Source organism: Battus philenor, unplaced genomic scaffold (assembly GCF_028537555.1).
Source record: "Battus philenor isolate CCGP_79_NKW_IND1 unplaced genomic scaffold, ilBatPhil1.0.hap1 SCAF_24, whole genome shotgun sequence".
Classification (NCBI taxonomy): domain Eukaryota; kingdom Metazoa; phylum Arthropoda; class Insecta; order Lepidoptera; family Papilionidae; genus Battus; species Battus philenor.
Window position 1 is genome coordinate 8908497 of NW_027181687.1, and position 18125 is coordinate 8926621.

The window sequence follows — 18125 nt, forward strand, 5'->3', positions numbered from 1 at the left end:
TAAAAAGAATCACAGATAGTTTTTTTAAAACATTTTTTCTTTTCATAGCTTTTGCTTGATTTTGGTTTGACTAAATAATTGAAATCAAAATTATTAAAGAAAGCGTTTATGGTCGTTATTAGAATATTTTTTAAATAAAAAAGTTGGTAGGCCATTCTTTAAATCATATTTTCTATCACAGATAAAGTATAGAAATAAAAATAAATTTTATTCTTAAGTCTGTTTCGTGTTGGTATTACTGGATATACTGAAGTAATGTTGACTTTTTGAAGAAATGTGGTAAAAATAATAATTTTTAAATAGGAAAAAATATGTTAGTTAAACCACAGACTTAAAATTATATATTTTATCACAGATAAAGTTTAAATTTAAAAACATTTTACGTTCTATAGAGTTTGCTTGATCTTTTTATTATTAAATATTTAATTGAACTAATATTATATGTTGTTAAACAAGCGTCTGTGGTCGATGTCATAATAAATTTTAAGTAGAAAAAATAGGTGAAAGGATCGAAATGAAATTTCATAAGTAAATTGTAACTTAAACAATGACTTTTAATACATTTTCCCCTATATTACATTCGTTTTGTACAAAAACAACGTATTTATGAAGTATACAACGCAAGCGCTGGTATTATCTGCGAAACTGTCGGAATGCGTTCAATGAAAGGGAGGTTAGATAACGAAAGAGAGAGAAAATGTTCAAGACGAACAACAAATACAAAATGTCTATTTTCGTCGGAACTCAACGCTGATAGTAAAATTGACTGCGTACAATTATATTCTTTGTCCATCTTGAACAAGAAACAAATTTTTTCCCATGACTAATATTTGAAATGTTCGATTTGACAGCTCCACAGATAATGCAAACGGTTTTTTTTTCTAATTCAATCCTCGGCAAAAATTTGTTAATCAATAACGTATCTAATGAGTAATGATATAACGTAAAAATACTAAAAATAACAAAAAATTACGTATTACAGAGATCTTTATTACTTGAGTGATTGAAATTATTTATTACAATAAGTTATTTTTAGATATATTGTAAGGATTCCAATATAAGTTATCTTAAAAATAGCAACTTAATTTATAAACATATTGATGGAATATTTAAAATCCCAAATTGACAAAAATAATATTTAAGCACTATAACTTTTTGTCGGCGTGTATTTATTTTGGTATATGTAAAATGATCACTTAAAATTTACTTTTTAGTTATTATCACATTTTTAATATCTATTTTAATATGTCTTTCAATCACTCTTAAAAAGAATGTGTAACAACAAATAAATGCCGAAGGTCGAATTAAAAACAATTAGAAGAATGGCTAAATGTCTAACTAATGGAGCAATTACGTGTAAAACCAGACCTTTTGTAATAATTAGCATATTGTTATTCATTACTTACATGTAAAAATAGTTAATATGTTATAATTAGAAAAAAGAATCAAAAAGGTCCGAATTAACGTAGCGACTAGGCCTTGGGGCGACTTTCCTTAAACACAACAATAAAAAAACGATCGTACAAAATCACAGAATGGAATATCAACAAACTCCAACATAACATAACACGAATCAAATCGTTTAAAAAAAAAGAAAGTAACCCCGTTTCCTAAATATAATTCGATAGTTAATATCTTTAAAATTGGTTAATTCATTTATTCGCTGTCCAGTATACAACCTTGGCGGCTCCTTCACTTCCAACATGGCGGACACACTTACAGGCAAACGTTTTGACACAGACTAGCGCGTATGTGGTCACCGCACATGCCACAACCCGAGATTAAGCACACTGAGACGTGGTAGTTTCACGATATGGTCCAATCCCTGCGGCGTTATGCAAGTGCAGCCGTACAAATCTATGGCTTTTAGGTTCTGCAGCCCGTCGCCTAGCGCTCGTAATCCTCTATCGGTGACTCGATGGCACTGGCCAATGTTTAGAGTTTCCAGCTGGGAAAGCCTGGCAACTCTTTCTAAACCTTCGTCGGAAATCCTGCAAGCGCTTAGAGACAACGAACGTAGCCCAGACAGTCCGAGTGTCGCATGCAACAGCGCCTCGTCACCGACTTTATCGCAGAACGAAACGTCCAACGCCCGTAGTCTGCCGCTTTCCGCTAAATGCGCTACGCCTGTATCCGAAACTCCGTCGCAGGCGCGCAAGTTAATATCCTCTAGATGGGGTAGTCTCGCCAAGTGCCTTAACCCGGCGTCTGTGACCGCGACGCAAAACGACAAGTTTATCGACTTCAACTTCGGAAGACCAGTGGCGGCGTGTTTCAATGCTTCGTCTGTCAACCTCTGGCAGTCTTGCAGTCCTAAATGCTCTAACTCTGGAGTACCTCTCGCCTCACCGCCGCCGCACAGATGAGCGAGGCCAGAATCGTTGACGTGCCAGCACGACCTCAAGTTCAAACGTCGCAGTTTCCTTAGGCCCCATGCGATTAGTAACAGGCCTGTATCAGTCACGTTACAGCAACCACCGAGTTCAAGCTCCTCCAAATTTTTAAGCGACTGCGCTATTCTGCCTAAAGATGAGTCGGTCACCTGCTTGCACAGTGAGAGATCCAAACGCTTTAGCGCCGGGAGTTCTGCTGCGAATGCGCTGGCCAAGGCTGCGTCGGTCACGCTGTAGCAGCCGCTTAGCGACAGTGATTCCAACCCGGGCAGTGCTGCGACCGCGTCTCGTAGCCCGCGCCTGAGGGACAGAACCTGCAGTCTTTTAACTCCTCGTCTTGCTAGCGAGGCGAATAGTATCGGAGCCGGACGTCGCAGGTGTAGAGCTGCCTCCACGCCTCGCCACACGGAACGCCGATCAGCTGCATCCCTCCATGCGCGACAAACTTGAGCAGCACGACCTCGGTCTCTAACAGGCAGTCGCTCGAAGATCAGGGCGAGAAGCTCCGGGTACAGTCGCGATATGTGTGTGCCCACGGGTTCAGGCGCGAGCTCTGTGACGTGCGACGCAGGCAGATGTGGCCGGTGCAGCCTGTAAGGCGCACTCCTTTGCTTCCTGCGCGCCGATCCCGGCAACTCGGTGAGTCCGAGCCGCTCCTCCCGCCAGGAGAGAACGTCCTCGGTCCACGCACTCATAGCGTCACTGAACTATAACACGCATCGGACCGGTTTTCGGGTGAAATCGTGGTCGCGACGAGCGGCCGTACGTCCACCACGTTCGATGGTTACTCGTGGACTGGCGAAGGGGGAGCGCGGCCGCGGCCCCTTCAGCCGTCACTCCCCCCTGGCCCGTCGCCCCGCGCGCGCCCATTGGTCGCAGTCGCCGGCACGTGACGCGCGTCGTATCGATTCGGAGGCTCTGCGGCGGCATTTTTAAGTTGGCGGCCCGAGAGCCCGCCTTCGCCCCGCACGGCCCGCGACACCCACGCCACAGACTAAGCAACGTGACGTCAAAGTTGTATTTAGATTTAAACCATTCTAAATTTCGGACCTCTATTCTAAATATACATTCAATTATTTTTTACACGGTAGATAAACGTCTTAAAAAGGGTTGTGACATACAATTAATATTTTTTATATTTGGAGATGTGTTCCATAACTTTAAGTTGTGTATCATACATATATCATGTAAGGTGAAAAAACAATAATTTTTTTGAAAAAAACATGCAAAAGAAGTAAAATTGAAATCTATATCACACAAATAATTTTTAAATTAAAGCAATACATTTTTATTACAAAAAATGAAATTAGTTTACAGTTAAAATTAAATCCATAAGCAGCAAAAAATTATTAAAAATACAAACTGAAATTAGAATTCAAATTATGTAATTATGCATCACTACTTACTACACTAGCGAGTATGCACGTTTATATTAAAAACTATCCAAATTAAAAAGATTTTAGTTCTTCGCGGTGTATCTTTATTAATCGTTTTAAATTTCGAACGTTGCTTAGTATCTGTAAAAAAAGTTTTTTACATTTTATTATAGAATATTTATAATTGGAACTTAACGTTATTAGGAATACAAAATTGAAGTATTTATTTTACTCATTAGCCTTACAATATACTCTGTGTTTGGCACTAATCGGTATAACATAACTCCTGAAGATGCCCCGTGGAGGGGTGAAACACGTGTTGAGTAATTTGGCGGTAGCGGTTGTGTGATTCGCATTGTTTGCCGCATACGCATTTATCAGCGGGCTGGCGGGCGGTGCATTTCATTGCACGACTACCACTGCATGTGCGGAAGTGGCTAAATATTGGTCCTTTTCTTACTTAGGATGGACTTCCGCGAGGTAACTCCTGATTCCATTGAATACCTTACAATATACATTCCAAATGATTTATCGAGAGAGTTAGGTCTATTTACGCTAAATTTCAAGTTTTAATTTCTTCTGTGTCATCAGAAGATATGAGATTGACATGAGAAGGCTGACGTGATGATAATCGTTGTGTTACGTTGAAGTCATTTATTTAGATTAAATGCAAATTTGTATTTAATTTTATATAAGTTCAAACTACAAGGAATTTCAATCGAATTTTTTGATGCTAAAAATCTTTTTGTTTGCCCAAAAATATCTAAAAATTATCAAAAAAAAAACAAATTTAATATGGATGATCATGGAAAATTTTGTTATATATTTTAGACTCTTATTCAAAATTGATAATACAAGTAACTTTACTCTAAAAAATATCTAAATAATAATGAAAATTCTTTTTCATCTCAGTCATTTACTGCTTGAAGTCGTATTTAAGCTACATTTTCTATCTATCTATCCTATTTTTTGACAGCAAGACGTACGTCTTAAGATATACAAAGATATAAAGTTTGAATTAACCTTTTTTTTAATGTTCTCACATATCTCATTAAAAATTCGCACAGAGAACTTCGTATATTAAGTAGAAAAAGGAAAGAAGTTAAAACGCATAGTCTTTGAACTCAGTGATAAGGCAGCAAAACAACTCGGCGCGTCGTATATTTTCGTTCGCGCTGCACTTGCCGACGACTTACGCCCAGTTTAAGAAGATACACTCTACGTCAACCTTCGCCTTTATGTCCAACAGAATAAAGACTTTTGAGCCCTGTGACATGGGTCAATTTGTCTGGGCGTTTGATAACATCGGCCAACTATTACAAGGGCAACCGGTTACGAGCGTTCCAAATATGATATTCGAATTCAATCGCGCCTGAGACTCGGCTGCCAGCACGAACGCGCTTCGGGTTCGGAACTTTTTCATATCCACGATTTGAAAACGTATATATAATCTGCAATTATTATAAAATTAATTCCAAATTCAAAATAAGTTACAAAATTTGTAATAAAATTTGCAATAAACAATCGTAACATCTGTATTTATTTTAAATTTCAATTAGGATACAAAGTTTTTAGTTAAATTCGCAATCTTACAACTTTTTTTATCTGTCTCTTATATTTTCATATAAGTAATACGCGGTTAGTCGTATGTTGCTGGAATAGACTTTATTGTCTAACAAGAAAATGATCATATTTTGACTTTGTAATAAGTATGCTACTTCCTGCACTATGAAGTCCTTTTTCTTCTCAATCATCTCATTTCTGGAAGCCGTGTCCGTCTTAACACGCTTTGATTGAATCAATAACAAGCTATTTTTTAACTATCTAATGTTTTATTTTCTTCGCGGCAGCTTTTATGATAATGTATATACTAAATAAATGTTAGCACTACATTTTTTTCTTTAGATTTTACTTTCTTAACAAAGGTTTTACCTATATAATGTCGATCAGTGGCTGTATAGAGATTAAAAACTGTGACTTCCGATCTTCGTTTCAGGCCATAGATGCCCACTGAAAGCCATCGACCTGCCCCAAAGATATCAATGGGAGGATAATATATACTATAATCGCCACGTTATGCTGGCGGTTTGGTGATCGTGTGGTTTTATTGTACACAGAGGACGTTGCCACCTATCCTCTGGGAACTTGTTTGTTGTAGCTGTTGGTATCCCTATAGAATTAATGTACAAAGTGTGTATTATTTAAGAATGGGTCCCGGGAATCGAACACACGACCCACAATCGCAAGCCACAGACCTCTACCGCTGGTATATCACTGCTCACATCCGTTCACCGGTCGCAAATATGACCGGTGAAGAAAAACTTTGTTAGAAGCATATCCTAGGTCACTTTTTGAGTTACAAAACCATAAACTGAAAAAGTGACAAAATGTGGTAATAAAAGAAATAAAGAAATGTAAATTGAAACTGTACTGTGACAAATTAAGAGAGGCGTATAAATGTATGAATGGAATGTAAATATATGATAAGAGAATGAAAGAAGAATAGAGGAAGAAGCGTAATCGAGATTGTTAAGAACGGAAAAAGAAAGTAACAAAAAAGAGTAAAATAGAAAAGTCCCAATCCTCAATATAAAAGGGGGTAAGAGAGGCCTCAAAAATGGGACTCTAAAAAGGCGCTATAGGGATTGCGGAATTTCAAATATGATTACCTAACCTTGGGAAACTTTGATAGCCCGAGAAAGAAACGTGCACTTTTTCGGTACCAAACCACAAATGATATTTACAAAAAAGATTAATGATTTACATAATTAGAAGGAATCATGAATGCATTCTTAAAACGGATGAAACTGAACTGAACTGAAACGATGTGAGCCAAACCCATTGCACTCGATTTCAAGGATGTAAGGTTAATTAAATAACTATATTGGAACCTAATCAACCCGTGCTCGTGATGGGTGCAGAGTGACAGGTGACTCGGAATTCTCACGTGTAGTACGCCAAGGATGTGTTTTCTCAGAGACATTCCACACATGAACACTTTTCATTAAAAAATTGGATCTCTTAATTATTATTATTACAGTGATTGTTCAGGTTAGTATCGATTTATAGATATATTATATGCGGAGATGCACAGAAGAAAACTGCTTAGCTTGAGTGGCAATGGAGCGCAGCTTGGGCAACCGATGCCCGTTAGTGGCAAAAGGTTGCCCAAGCTGCCTCCAGGCGGTTGATGCAGCGCGGGTAGGCTTACCACTAAGCGTGCCGTGAATATAGTCAAAGTGGCAGGAAGCCGCTGAATGCTGTCAGTGCAAGGTTTGTCTTATATTGAGCATTTATCGACAGACATAATGATGACGACAGTTTATCGTATCAAAATTAAATCTTTATGTATTGGATAACTCTTGCGTTAAGAAAACACAAATATATTTGAAGCTGAACGGATGATACGGAAGAATATATTTTTGACATAAAATTCCAATTAATTGTTTTCATCATCAAGAATTATAGCTAGTCCAAAACAAAGTGTTCCGGCCTGTATTTTACGTCATTTGGACAGGAAAATAAACAAGTGTTGAAAAACAAATGAATTCGGTTTTATTCAGTCTTGTATATGTAACTTAACGTTCAAATCTATGATATCAGTCTAGACACTCTTGAATATATATGTATTTTTTCCAACGCGATATATTTTTAATATTTAGTAAAATCATTATGTTATAATAATATATTAAGTAGTAAAAGGCGGTGTCTTGTTCACGTTACATTCTTTGACGTTTGACAGAATCCATGTTTGTTATTTTCCGCCGACATTCTCCCACCGCTATGTTTCATATTCAATAAAAACAATAATGAAAACCAGCTGGTATTCACAGCACACAGCCCAGCGTACACACGCACACGAACGCGTCACTTGTACAATGTAAAACTTACATTTTTAAAACTCGCGTCTTATTTTTTCCCAAGTTTTTGGCGGGCTTTTTATGACAGACGACATTTTTGTTCGTCAAAAAACTCGTTCCACGGTAGCGAGCAATAATGCATGGGTGAATGAACTTGAATGTTATAAACATTTCACATCGGACGTTTTATCGTATGATGTACAGATATCGAAGTTGTAATAGAGACGTATTGAAGTAGAAATTTGGCTCAATTCGTGTAGATCTGTTCTATTAATAAATCAAATTCCAAATAATCTTTATTAATGTAGGCATTTACACGCACTTTGAATGGTCAATTATTTTAACATTATAAGTAGTAAGCTATGACGGACTCTGAATACTGATCTGCTTAGAAGAGCCGGCCAGAAAATTCTCAGTCGCTCTTTTCAAAAAAAATTTAATAATGTTTGATGTATACATTATAAAATATGTGTAAATGAGTCAACAAACCAAGTTCCATACATTTCAACCAACTAACAACTCTTCAATGATTTAATAAGATTTATTTGATAATATGCAATTAATTTTAGATTTAAAACTATGATAGAGAAGGTCTATGATATGTCGTCGAACTTTATTATACATGCGTACACTTCGACCAATCAGACCATAATTACAACTCGGTTTTGTGGGATTTTATTGAATAAAGCGTATACTAAAATAGAATTTCTTTGTTTTAGAAAATCCTTAAGGCAATCGAACAATAAGTTATACTGCACAATGAATAACTTTAACGGATTTTCTAAACCCACTTATTAGTTTTAATTATAATGCAGTACCGATATGTACATGTAATCGATTTATAGTACAGTTGTATGTGGAGGCAGAGAACCTGTTTACATATTTGTTGAAGATACAAGTAGGTAATCTTAATATCACAGTAAGTATATCTTCGGGTGACCTTTATACTTAATACCTTTAACATTTTTAAGACGTAAAAAAGATCGAAAAATAAACAGGATGTAGATACATGATAAAAACTTTCGTGTTTACCAAGTTTTAATATAATATCACATAGCACGAATACCTGCCACGTAACATATGGTCTCAGGTAGGCGGGGAAAATAATACAGACAAAAAGGCAAGCAACCGAGTGTCAGTTGCCTGGGGAATAGAAAAAAAACAGACTCGACATCAAACGATCACAATGACGTCGTGTGTAAAATAGAAACAAACATACCTTTTTTCTAAATTTATACATAATCATTTGTATAAGGAAGAAATCTATGGAAATTAATTTTTCGAAGTTACAGGGATATAGTGCACGAACAAACATATATTTTAAAATCTAATATACACCAATACTTTATCTGTAGATTGAAAATAGTTATTATTGCCATCTATTGGTAAGTAGATTAACTGACCCTATAGTTTATGATTAATTTAATTGTGTAAAGTGCCATCTATTATTAAATAGCTTAATTTGAAAATAAAGTTATAGGTTGTTAACAATTATTCCAATAGGTGGCGCTATTATAAAACTAAAGATTTATGTGTTTACAAGTAACTAAACAATTTGTTAAATTTAATTATTTGAACTAATCATCTATTATCAGAAACTAAATAATATATTACTATGGAAATTAAAAAGAAAAATATGTACACTAAGTGAGATAGAAAAGTAAACAAATTTATATTAAAAGCAATGAATAGTTCTTAATATTTTAGTTGTTTTCATAGTAAATTGCCGCACGATATCCTTAACGTTTTATACGTAATCTTTAACAGTAGGTTATGCTATTAACTTACTTTTAAAATAATATACTATTATAATAGTGTATTATTTCAAAGATGTATATGAAATGTATTATTTTTTGAGTACGGTGAAAAATGAAGTAACTCAGTAACTTGTATTAATATTTTAAAGTTTAATCAAGTCAGAGTAAATATGTCTCTACCACCAGACCACGATTTTACTAGATGTTCTTACAACCTACTTGAAAAAAAATTACTCTTAATATTTCGTATCCTGTATGTATAACGCATTTATGGATCAGATATATGATTTGCTATTATAAGTTTTGCTGTATGGAAATTAAAAATACAGTAGATTAATAAATAAATTTTTCCTCAAATCGTATTACGTAGAATATGAAAAATAATAGGCCATATTTATCAAAACATATAAACTTTTTAATTTTGTTGGTTCACAATGGTCGCATTTATTTCTATTATACATTAATATATATACAAATTAAACATTAAAATATCTTTATTAATGTTTCTAGACAAAAAATTCAATTGTTGTCTGTTTACTCTTTAGAAGAAATAAGATATGAAATAAACTGCGCAAAATAATTTCATATTGCTCTTAACATAACATGATCAGACAAGTTTCGAATAAGAAGCGCCCTCTATTAACTAAGAGAACAAAAATATATTTTGTTTGGATTGTACTAAACATGTCACCGAATTTTTTTGTTAAGTTACCTTATTATGCTTACCTAATTATGTATATTGTAAAATAGCTTAAATATTAACATTTTCCTTTGAAATATTAGTTAATTTTTTTAAATCCACTAGATCGATTGCTATTATTGAAATAAATAGATCAAATTACACAACTTGAAAACCGGTGAAGATCTGAACAACGAGCAAGTAATGTTATTTAGTTATTTAAATATCTATTTACACTTGGATACATGACGGTATTAATGCTCATAGGCATTTTCTACCAGTCAACCTAGGATAGCCAACCCTCGATCATTATAGATTCTAGATAGAAGATTTACTTGAGTTTCTTTCGCCACTTCTCGTAGCGATAATATTTTCTGAAGCGCGCACTTGAGTCGGATTTCTTAATGGGTATTATAGATGAATAATAGCCCATGCCGAGGATCCCTCGAGAAGGCTATAGTCATTCAATGAAGCGTATGCTTAAGCGATTTGAAAAAATTGCCTTCTCCAAATCCAGTCAAACTATACTACTACCAGTCGAGCCCTCCCGGTAGCCCTGGGACTTCGCTATCTAATTATAAGAATTTTAGGCTAAGCGCCCTCTGCATTCTCTAACGTGCGAAAACAGCAAATGCCACTCGTGCAGCAGTGTAAGCTAGGAAATGAAATCAACTTAGAAATTATTATTTAGACAATGACAGAAAAGATTGTAATAAATTATAAAACAACTACTAATTAAATGAGTATAATACATTACTCGTCTGTACCAACCGGTTTCGTCGGTATCGATGTCGGATCGTAAATCATAGGGGACGCAAACCCTCGATATTACTAGATAGAAATGTTGCTGGAGTTTTTTTGCGCCACTTCACCCAGCGTAGCAACTGACCTAGCCGAGGTTTGGTCAATTATTATTACTATTGCTATTCCCGAGCCTCTCTGGCGCCCTTGTATCTGAATGCTAAGCGGGTATTATTCACAAGTGACAGCTCAAGCCGATATCCTCTCGTGGGGGTCCTTGGGCCAAGTCATTTCATGGAGCGTTAACTGATGCGATCTAAGAGCTCCGTGACCTTCAAATCCGTTAAAATAATGTGCGGCTCAAGCCGATGCTCTCACGGGAGCTCTCAAAACTTCGCTAATTTAAAAGAGTCCATAGGCTAGGCGCCCTTTGCGCCTTGTCACTACAAAACCTGCGATATCACAAAATCTGCGAATGTCATTTTACACATTTTACCACAGTCCAGTCAAAAGAAATTTATAAAGATCTGTTATCAATTCATGTTTTTAAACACGTAGAGCAATTTCAATCAAAGTTTGTTAACACTATTAAAGATAAACTTTTGAAATATTCTATTTCTATGCACTCCCCTTACACATGATGACTTACAGTTTTAATTACCATTCAATTAACAAGTGTATTACACTTTGCTATCAGATTATGTAAAGAAACTGAATAACTTTAACTCGACTTGTGCGACCAGTTTCTTTTAATTTAAATATATTAATATACTGTTTCTGTTTATATCTTGTCTCTTATCTAATATTATTTATTATTTCCTCTGATCGTTCAGGAAGCCAATAGGATAATGTTATTTTTTCCTAGAAAGATGCTTTAATAAATATATTTCTTTTTCCTTGGCATTGCAAAATTGTCTATGATGTAATTAAAAATATTAGTAGTAATATTTTTTTATTCTGTGACAATTATGATGTTGAATAATAAATGAGGTATTTCTCAAACAAATAATTGTCGAGATTACCACCTAATAAGGCTTAGAAACTTAAAATTTGGTGAAAATATTCCTTTTGTCAAATGAACATTAGTCGGATGTAACGAAATTGCACCCGCAAGAACCCTCAATTGGGATCTCTGCTGCCAATAACCGATGACATTCAAGCAAGAAGTTTAGAGAAAACATCCGGAATTAATCAATTAAAGGGGTGTGGCCTTTCATCATAATAACGCGGCTACACACCACTTTTAGTCAGTCAGCAAAAATTTAAAGGATGTCTACATCTTTTATTATCATCCCTTTATTTCCCATCACTGGAAACTATCTTACAAGTCGTTCTTATCTATTTTGATAATTTTAAGGTCGCTAAGCTATATTTTATATTGTAGAATTTGTTATGGTGATTCAACGTTTGATTTCTTCTAGCATGCTATCTTTATTTAACACCAGTGCTCTAAGTATACTTATGTAGCTTTGTTTAGGATGTATGTTGCAACACTTGCTATAAACAATCACCTAATTGTTGTTTGACACCTGCTTGTTGGTTGACAGGAGAGGTGTATGCAGCAGTGGGCGTCCTAAGGCTGAAATGATGATTATAAATATCTAAATGACTTTATTTAATCTCTAAAATTGCCCAATAACTACCATTATGTTAAAAAAATGTAAATTAATCACAGCTTTATATCAACACCATCTATTATCATTTACATGAACCAATAGCACAAAAGGCTTTGCGTCTGTATCAATTTTAAAATAAAAGCTACGTGCGGCAGGAAACTAAACCTAAATTGGATCTTCTCAGCTCCATGTTACCCTGATACTTTTCCAAAGAATTAACATTGACAGGAATTCACCAACGTACGTGACATTTTTAGCAAACCTTAGTTTTATTTTTTTTTTCTACCTAAAAATACTACTTACTGTAGAACAAAAACTATTTATTGTAATGCCATTAATTTTCGTAATGCTTGTTTATTAATCAGATTGCAAAAAACTAATGCAACTTAAGAAATACCCAAACTGGAAGAAAAAGTAGTTTATAGTTGTGGCCAGAAGATGTCGTCAAAAATCTTGATCGAAACAAAATACAATATGTTAAAAGGAGTGAACTTTATTATGAAAAAATAATATTTTCATTGCTAATAGTAGTTGACTATTATTTCTATAAAGGATACAGAATGATTTGAAACAGGTATACTAGTTTTAAATGGATGATTGTACCTATACAAAAATCAATATTTCAGAAATGACACAATAACATAATCATGATACAATTAGAAAAAGCGATTGCATCTTAACTCGAATTACGATATACATACTTTACACAAATTAACTTTGTCAGGAGTAGAAGTAGGACGCCCACCACTGGACATAGGCCTCATCTATAGATTTGCAATAAAGACCTTATAAGTTCATTTTGTGGGCAGACGTCTTATTCCGCGCTTGCAGGTCTGTGGTCTCCACTCTACAACTTTAAGTTGGGGTCTTAGCGGTCCTATGTTCTGCGCGCTATGTAACTTGATCACTGCCACTTCAACTTGACAATCTGTTGGTCTATGTCGGTTATTTTCGTTCGTCTTAGGTTCTCCTTAATACAAATTCATTTTTGAGATATTGGAGCTCTGTAAAACACAAAATCATTTCAACAAAATGTTGAAGCCTAAAGTTTAAGGGGAATGAGAGGGCGGATCAGCTGGCCAAGGATGCGGACCTGAAGTGCAAAAGATGACTTGGGTACGAGAAATGCCCGATTCCATTCGTTAAGCAACAGCTAAGGCTGGACACGCTTGGCAAGTGGAATGGGAGATACGTGAAAGGCGAGACGGCTTCATCAATTAGTAAGTTCTTCCCGGATATCGGGTTGGCCTATCGCGCATTGCGTGCAGTGGAGCTGAACACGTGTCTGGCTTAAATGTTCAGGGGGCATAGAGATTCTCCAAGCTGCACAGGTTCAAGCTCAAAGTTAGTGCGCGTAATTATGATCTAGAAGTTAGAAGGAAGGATGGAGAGTGATACCATCGCCTCCCTAACGGGAGACAAAGAGTGTCGCCGCGTCTTTTTTAAGGTATTGACAAAAATTATAAAGAAGTTAATAAGTAAAAATGCGGCGTAGGTCGAGTAAGAATTAGCACAAGATAAGAAATTGTTAATTGAAAAATATAAAAAATATTGAAATAATATACTAATAGTGCAAGTTTTGAAATTAAACAATAACAATAAATAAGAATCAGAATTGAAACTTTACTGAGATATAACAAGACGGTGTGGCGAAGGAAGAGAGACAAGGTGTGAATGGAATATAAATAAACGGTAAGAGAATGAAAGAGAATGTGAAGAATGGAAGAAGAAGGGTAATGGAGATTGTGAGAAACGGAAAAAGAGAATGACAAGAAAGTACAAACCTAAAAACATCTTTAAAATAAAGTGGTCCCTGTCCTCTTTGTGATATGGAGTAGGAAAAAAATAGATTTAACACATTTCTCTTGGCTTCATATAATTAGAAACTTGTGTGGACAAGTGCATACAGTATTACAATATACTATCATGTAATGTCTCTAAGTAATCTTGTCAAAGAATTATATATACTCTAGATTTATGTATGTGTTTTTTTTTCTTATAATCTGTAACTTAGGTATAAATTGCTCTTCAACTGTATTTAGGGTATAGTCAAAATGACCACGATAACTTGGGGAGCGTTTGGAACCCTTGAAGCTTAAGGTTGAATGATGTTAATGAAGTCTAATCTGATTCTAGGGTCTATAGAATAGATGTGAAGTATTCTCTGAGGATAACAAAAAGGAATAAATAATCTTTTTTCCTCAACCGCAATACCCTATCATGATAAAGTTATATACGACTATCTTAATTGCTCCTATTACAAAATAGAAACCAATTGTTACATCTTTCTTCAATGTTTCTTCTTAAACACTTAAAATGTTAACGATAATGAAAAAAAATCCTTTAAATTGTGATAGAAGATGAACCTGACTGGTTTCACCCTATTGTTAACAATTTTCGATTGAAGGCTCAACTGCTATGCTCTAGTTAGAAATGTGACCTGCTCGAGCCATTAGATAAAATATAAGACATTTTATCAGATTGAGAATCTGCCGTGATTTTAGAACACTTGTCTAGACGCACCATGAAATGACTAGGCGCATTGACCACGGCTTAGGTTGTCACTCAATACAATTTAGGTGAGCCCAAAAGAACCTTACTCTAACTTGAACCTTGTTTTCATCGTTCAGATTAAGTTCAAGAACTACCTGAACTTAAATAGTAACATCTTTCTAGATATCTATATATTAAAACCACCCTGAAAGCTCATTTGCCTTTGGTTTCATTCTAGATAGAAGCGTTGCTGGTATTCCTTCTGCTGCTACTTCTTCTAGTGCTAACGTTTTTAGAAGTGGTAGAAGTGTTAGACTAAACTTGTTTAGATTACCCGACGAAGTTGAGATACGGCCCCCGCTCGTGAGGAGAAACAGAGAGAGAAAAGAGAGAGTTGAGGCCTTTCTCACAGATTGCCGCAATGATCAATCTTATGCTCCCCACATCCAGTGATTTCTCATGACCATATTTATATATACATATGGAATATACATATAGGTATATATGTGTGTGTGTATAATTATATCTAAGCTACTTTTCTTGTTTATTTGCTATTGGTGTTTATAAATATTGTGAATAACCGTACAATTTTATTGTAATATTAACGCATCTGCTTCTGGTGTGATTTTCTAAATAAATAAATAATTTACCGAAATCGTTATTCCAAGATTAAATTTGAAGTCATTATAAACGCGTTCTTACTTGGGAGATTTAACAACAAGCGGTAATTCGCGTTGATTTATACGCATAAACCGATACGCACCTTATTAGTCTTGAGTTGAGTTGATTACATTCGTCGCGCCTTCAATTTCACGTTTGTTTGCTTGCTTTGCTATTTGTGAATTACATTCACTATTTCAGATGTTGAATAAAATTATTTACAATTTTATTTTATCTACATACAGAGTGATTGAAAATAGGCATAAAAGCTTTGAAGAGGTGAAAATGTAGCATTTTTGGTTTCAATATAGGTATGGAACACTCTATCTAGAAATCAATGGTTCCAGAAGTAATAGGTAACGTAATGATATAATAGTAAGAATATATACTTAAATTTATATTTGTTTACTATGAATCCTGCAGACGTTGTATTGTCAGAAGTTATTGGCATGTCATACTTAAATAGAAAGAATCAATTTATGTATCATATTTAATAGTGATCGCGTTATGGATTCGATGAAGCTTTGAAAAGTTTTTCCTAACCAATGAGCTTACACTTTTACTTCAACGTTCAACACCTATAATCTATCTCTCAGGAATTTCCACCTATTTGCTGACAAATCATGATATCTAGCGAAACCTAATAGTCAGGAACACGAATTTGGTAACAATATTTAACTCAGTAAGTGAAAATCAGCTAAGTTTAGAAATTGCAATGATGTTCAATGTAGGAATTTTATGAAATTTCACTCGAAATAGCTCTGAAGGAAAGTATAGGCAGCCAAGAATATTTTTGGGATGCTTAAAAATTATTAAGATTACATTTTTATGAAATAACACGAACTTAAAACAGTGCGGGCCACCCGATGCGGAAGATAAAGCTTGTTTTTAGTTAAGCCAATTTATGTTATACGGAGTAAAGATATTGCGATTTCTTGTTAGATTACTCTTTGACCAAAAATTCTACCTGATCGAGTTAATAAATCTTACCATGTATACGCTTTTACTATAAGAGCTCAGATATTCAGAAAGCTTCTATTGCTAGATTTAAGAAACTGTGAACTAACGTCTGTGTGTTATGGGTTACTACAATGTAAATGACTTCATATGAGATAATACTCCTCGGGAATGACGTGTTGGTTTCCAGACTATTTTAGTGGTAATAAAATATATAATTTTATATTCTTTTGAAAAACGATGTGATACCTCCTCCGAGTTTCGCCTTTTCTTCGCCTTCTCTCAGATTTGAGGCATTTATTATCCAAACAAGCGATAGAATCATCTGGTCGTCATTTAAAGAATTAATCAATATTATGTTTAATACAGAATTTGAATTTGAAAATTCAGCAATTTACTGTAATAATTAATTGACAAACTAAAAATTTATCTGTAATTTCGAATTGAAAAATAACATTAAGTTATTATTTTAAGCACACATGGAGGCGGTTTCAAGAAGTTATTAAGAGATTAACAAAATATGTTAATGCTATTAAATATATGTATAAATATGAATTGTTTGTCAGCACACAGCGTCCATATTTATATTTTTCCGATATAAAAGTGCTCTCTGTAACCATCCATAATAAATGAATTATAGATAATGTATAATATTTAACGATAGTTTTTTGCAAACAAATGAGGTATACGTATTCCTGTTTAAGGCTTTTATATTTATAACCAATCATGATTATTCGAATTTAACTACACATAACACAATTGTAATTGTATAAAAATATTACATATTTTGTTTACTACTTTAAAATCGCAGATGTTTAATAAATAAAGGCAAATAAATAATAACTGGCATTACAGAAATCAGTACGTACCGAAAATAAAAAATAAAAATGCAACAACGAGCTCTATCAGGTTCTAACCAAGTTGGATAACTTGTAGCTTAACGTGGATTCAGTCTGACTTTGACCTCCGCGGGGACCGGTCGCGTGCTTATAGCTCACTTATTCGTAACTTAAATCGAACTTAGTGTACAAAGTAAAGTGGATAATACATCGGAGCTTTTATTTAGATTGTGTATAGGTGAAGTGGTATAAAATGCTTCGTAGTTTTCTAAAGTATTTTTAATAAGGCTTTTGAAATAATAAAGCTTTCAGTGTCCAGATAGCTTTGTACTTTCACTGATTCAAATCATTGCGCTTGATTGATCATTTGCAATCGTTTCATGTTCTATTTTGTATTTACGCTATTTATTATAGAAATCATTTATTTAGTTAACATGAACTTTTTAAAATTCATTGAAAATTTTGTCAAATAAACAAATTTGCCATTTCTTACTAAGACAATAATTGCGTTTTAGAAAATTCAAATATATTATGTGGAACTAACAGGAAAACACTTGAATATATCATGTTATTGTCATGTCTAATATACAGGGTGATAAATTAAGTGTGCGTGAGACGAATAACTAGGCCTGCATGTGCATGGGTGATGAAAACAACAATCTCATTGAAACCGCCTCTATAATTATTTAAATTAACATAGAGTATGATTGATTAAAGGTTTTAAGGCTCTTGAAGAGTGTACGTATTTCTCAGC

At 34.5% G+C, this 18125-nt stretch overlaps 1 protein-coding gene across 1 annotated transcript; it reads right to left on the bottom strand.

Moving 5' to 3' along the window:
• Positions 1 to 529: 529 nt before the first annotated feature.
• On the bottom strand, positions 530 to 3294 carry Ppa (Partner of paired). Its single transcript, XM_068767969.1, has one exon. The coding sequence runs from the start codon at positions 3086 to 3088 to the stop codon at positions 1757 to 1759; it is 1332 nt and encodes a 443-aa protein (XP_068624070.1). The 5' UTR covers positions 3089 to 3294; the 3' UTR covers positions 530 to 1756.
• Between the last annotated feature and the right edge of the window lie 14831 nt (positions 3295 to 18125).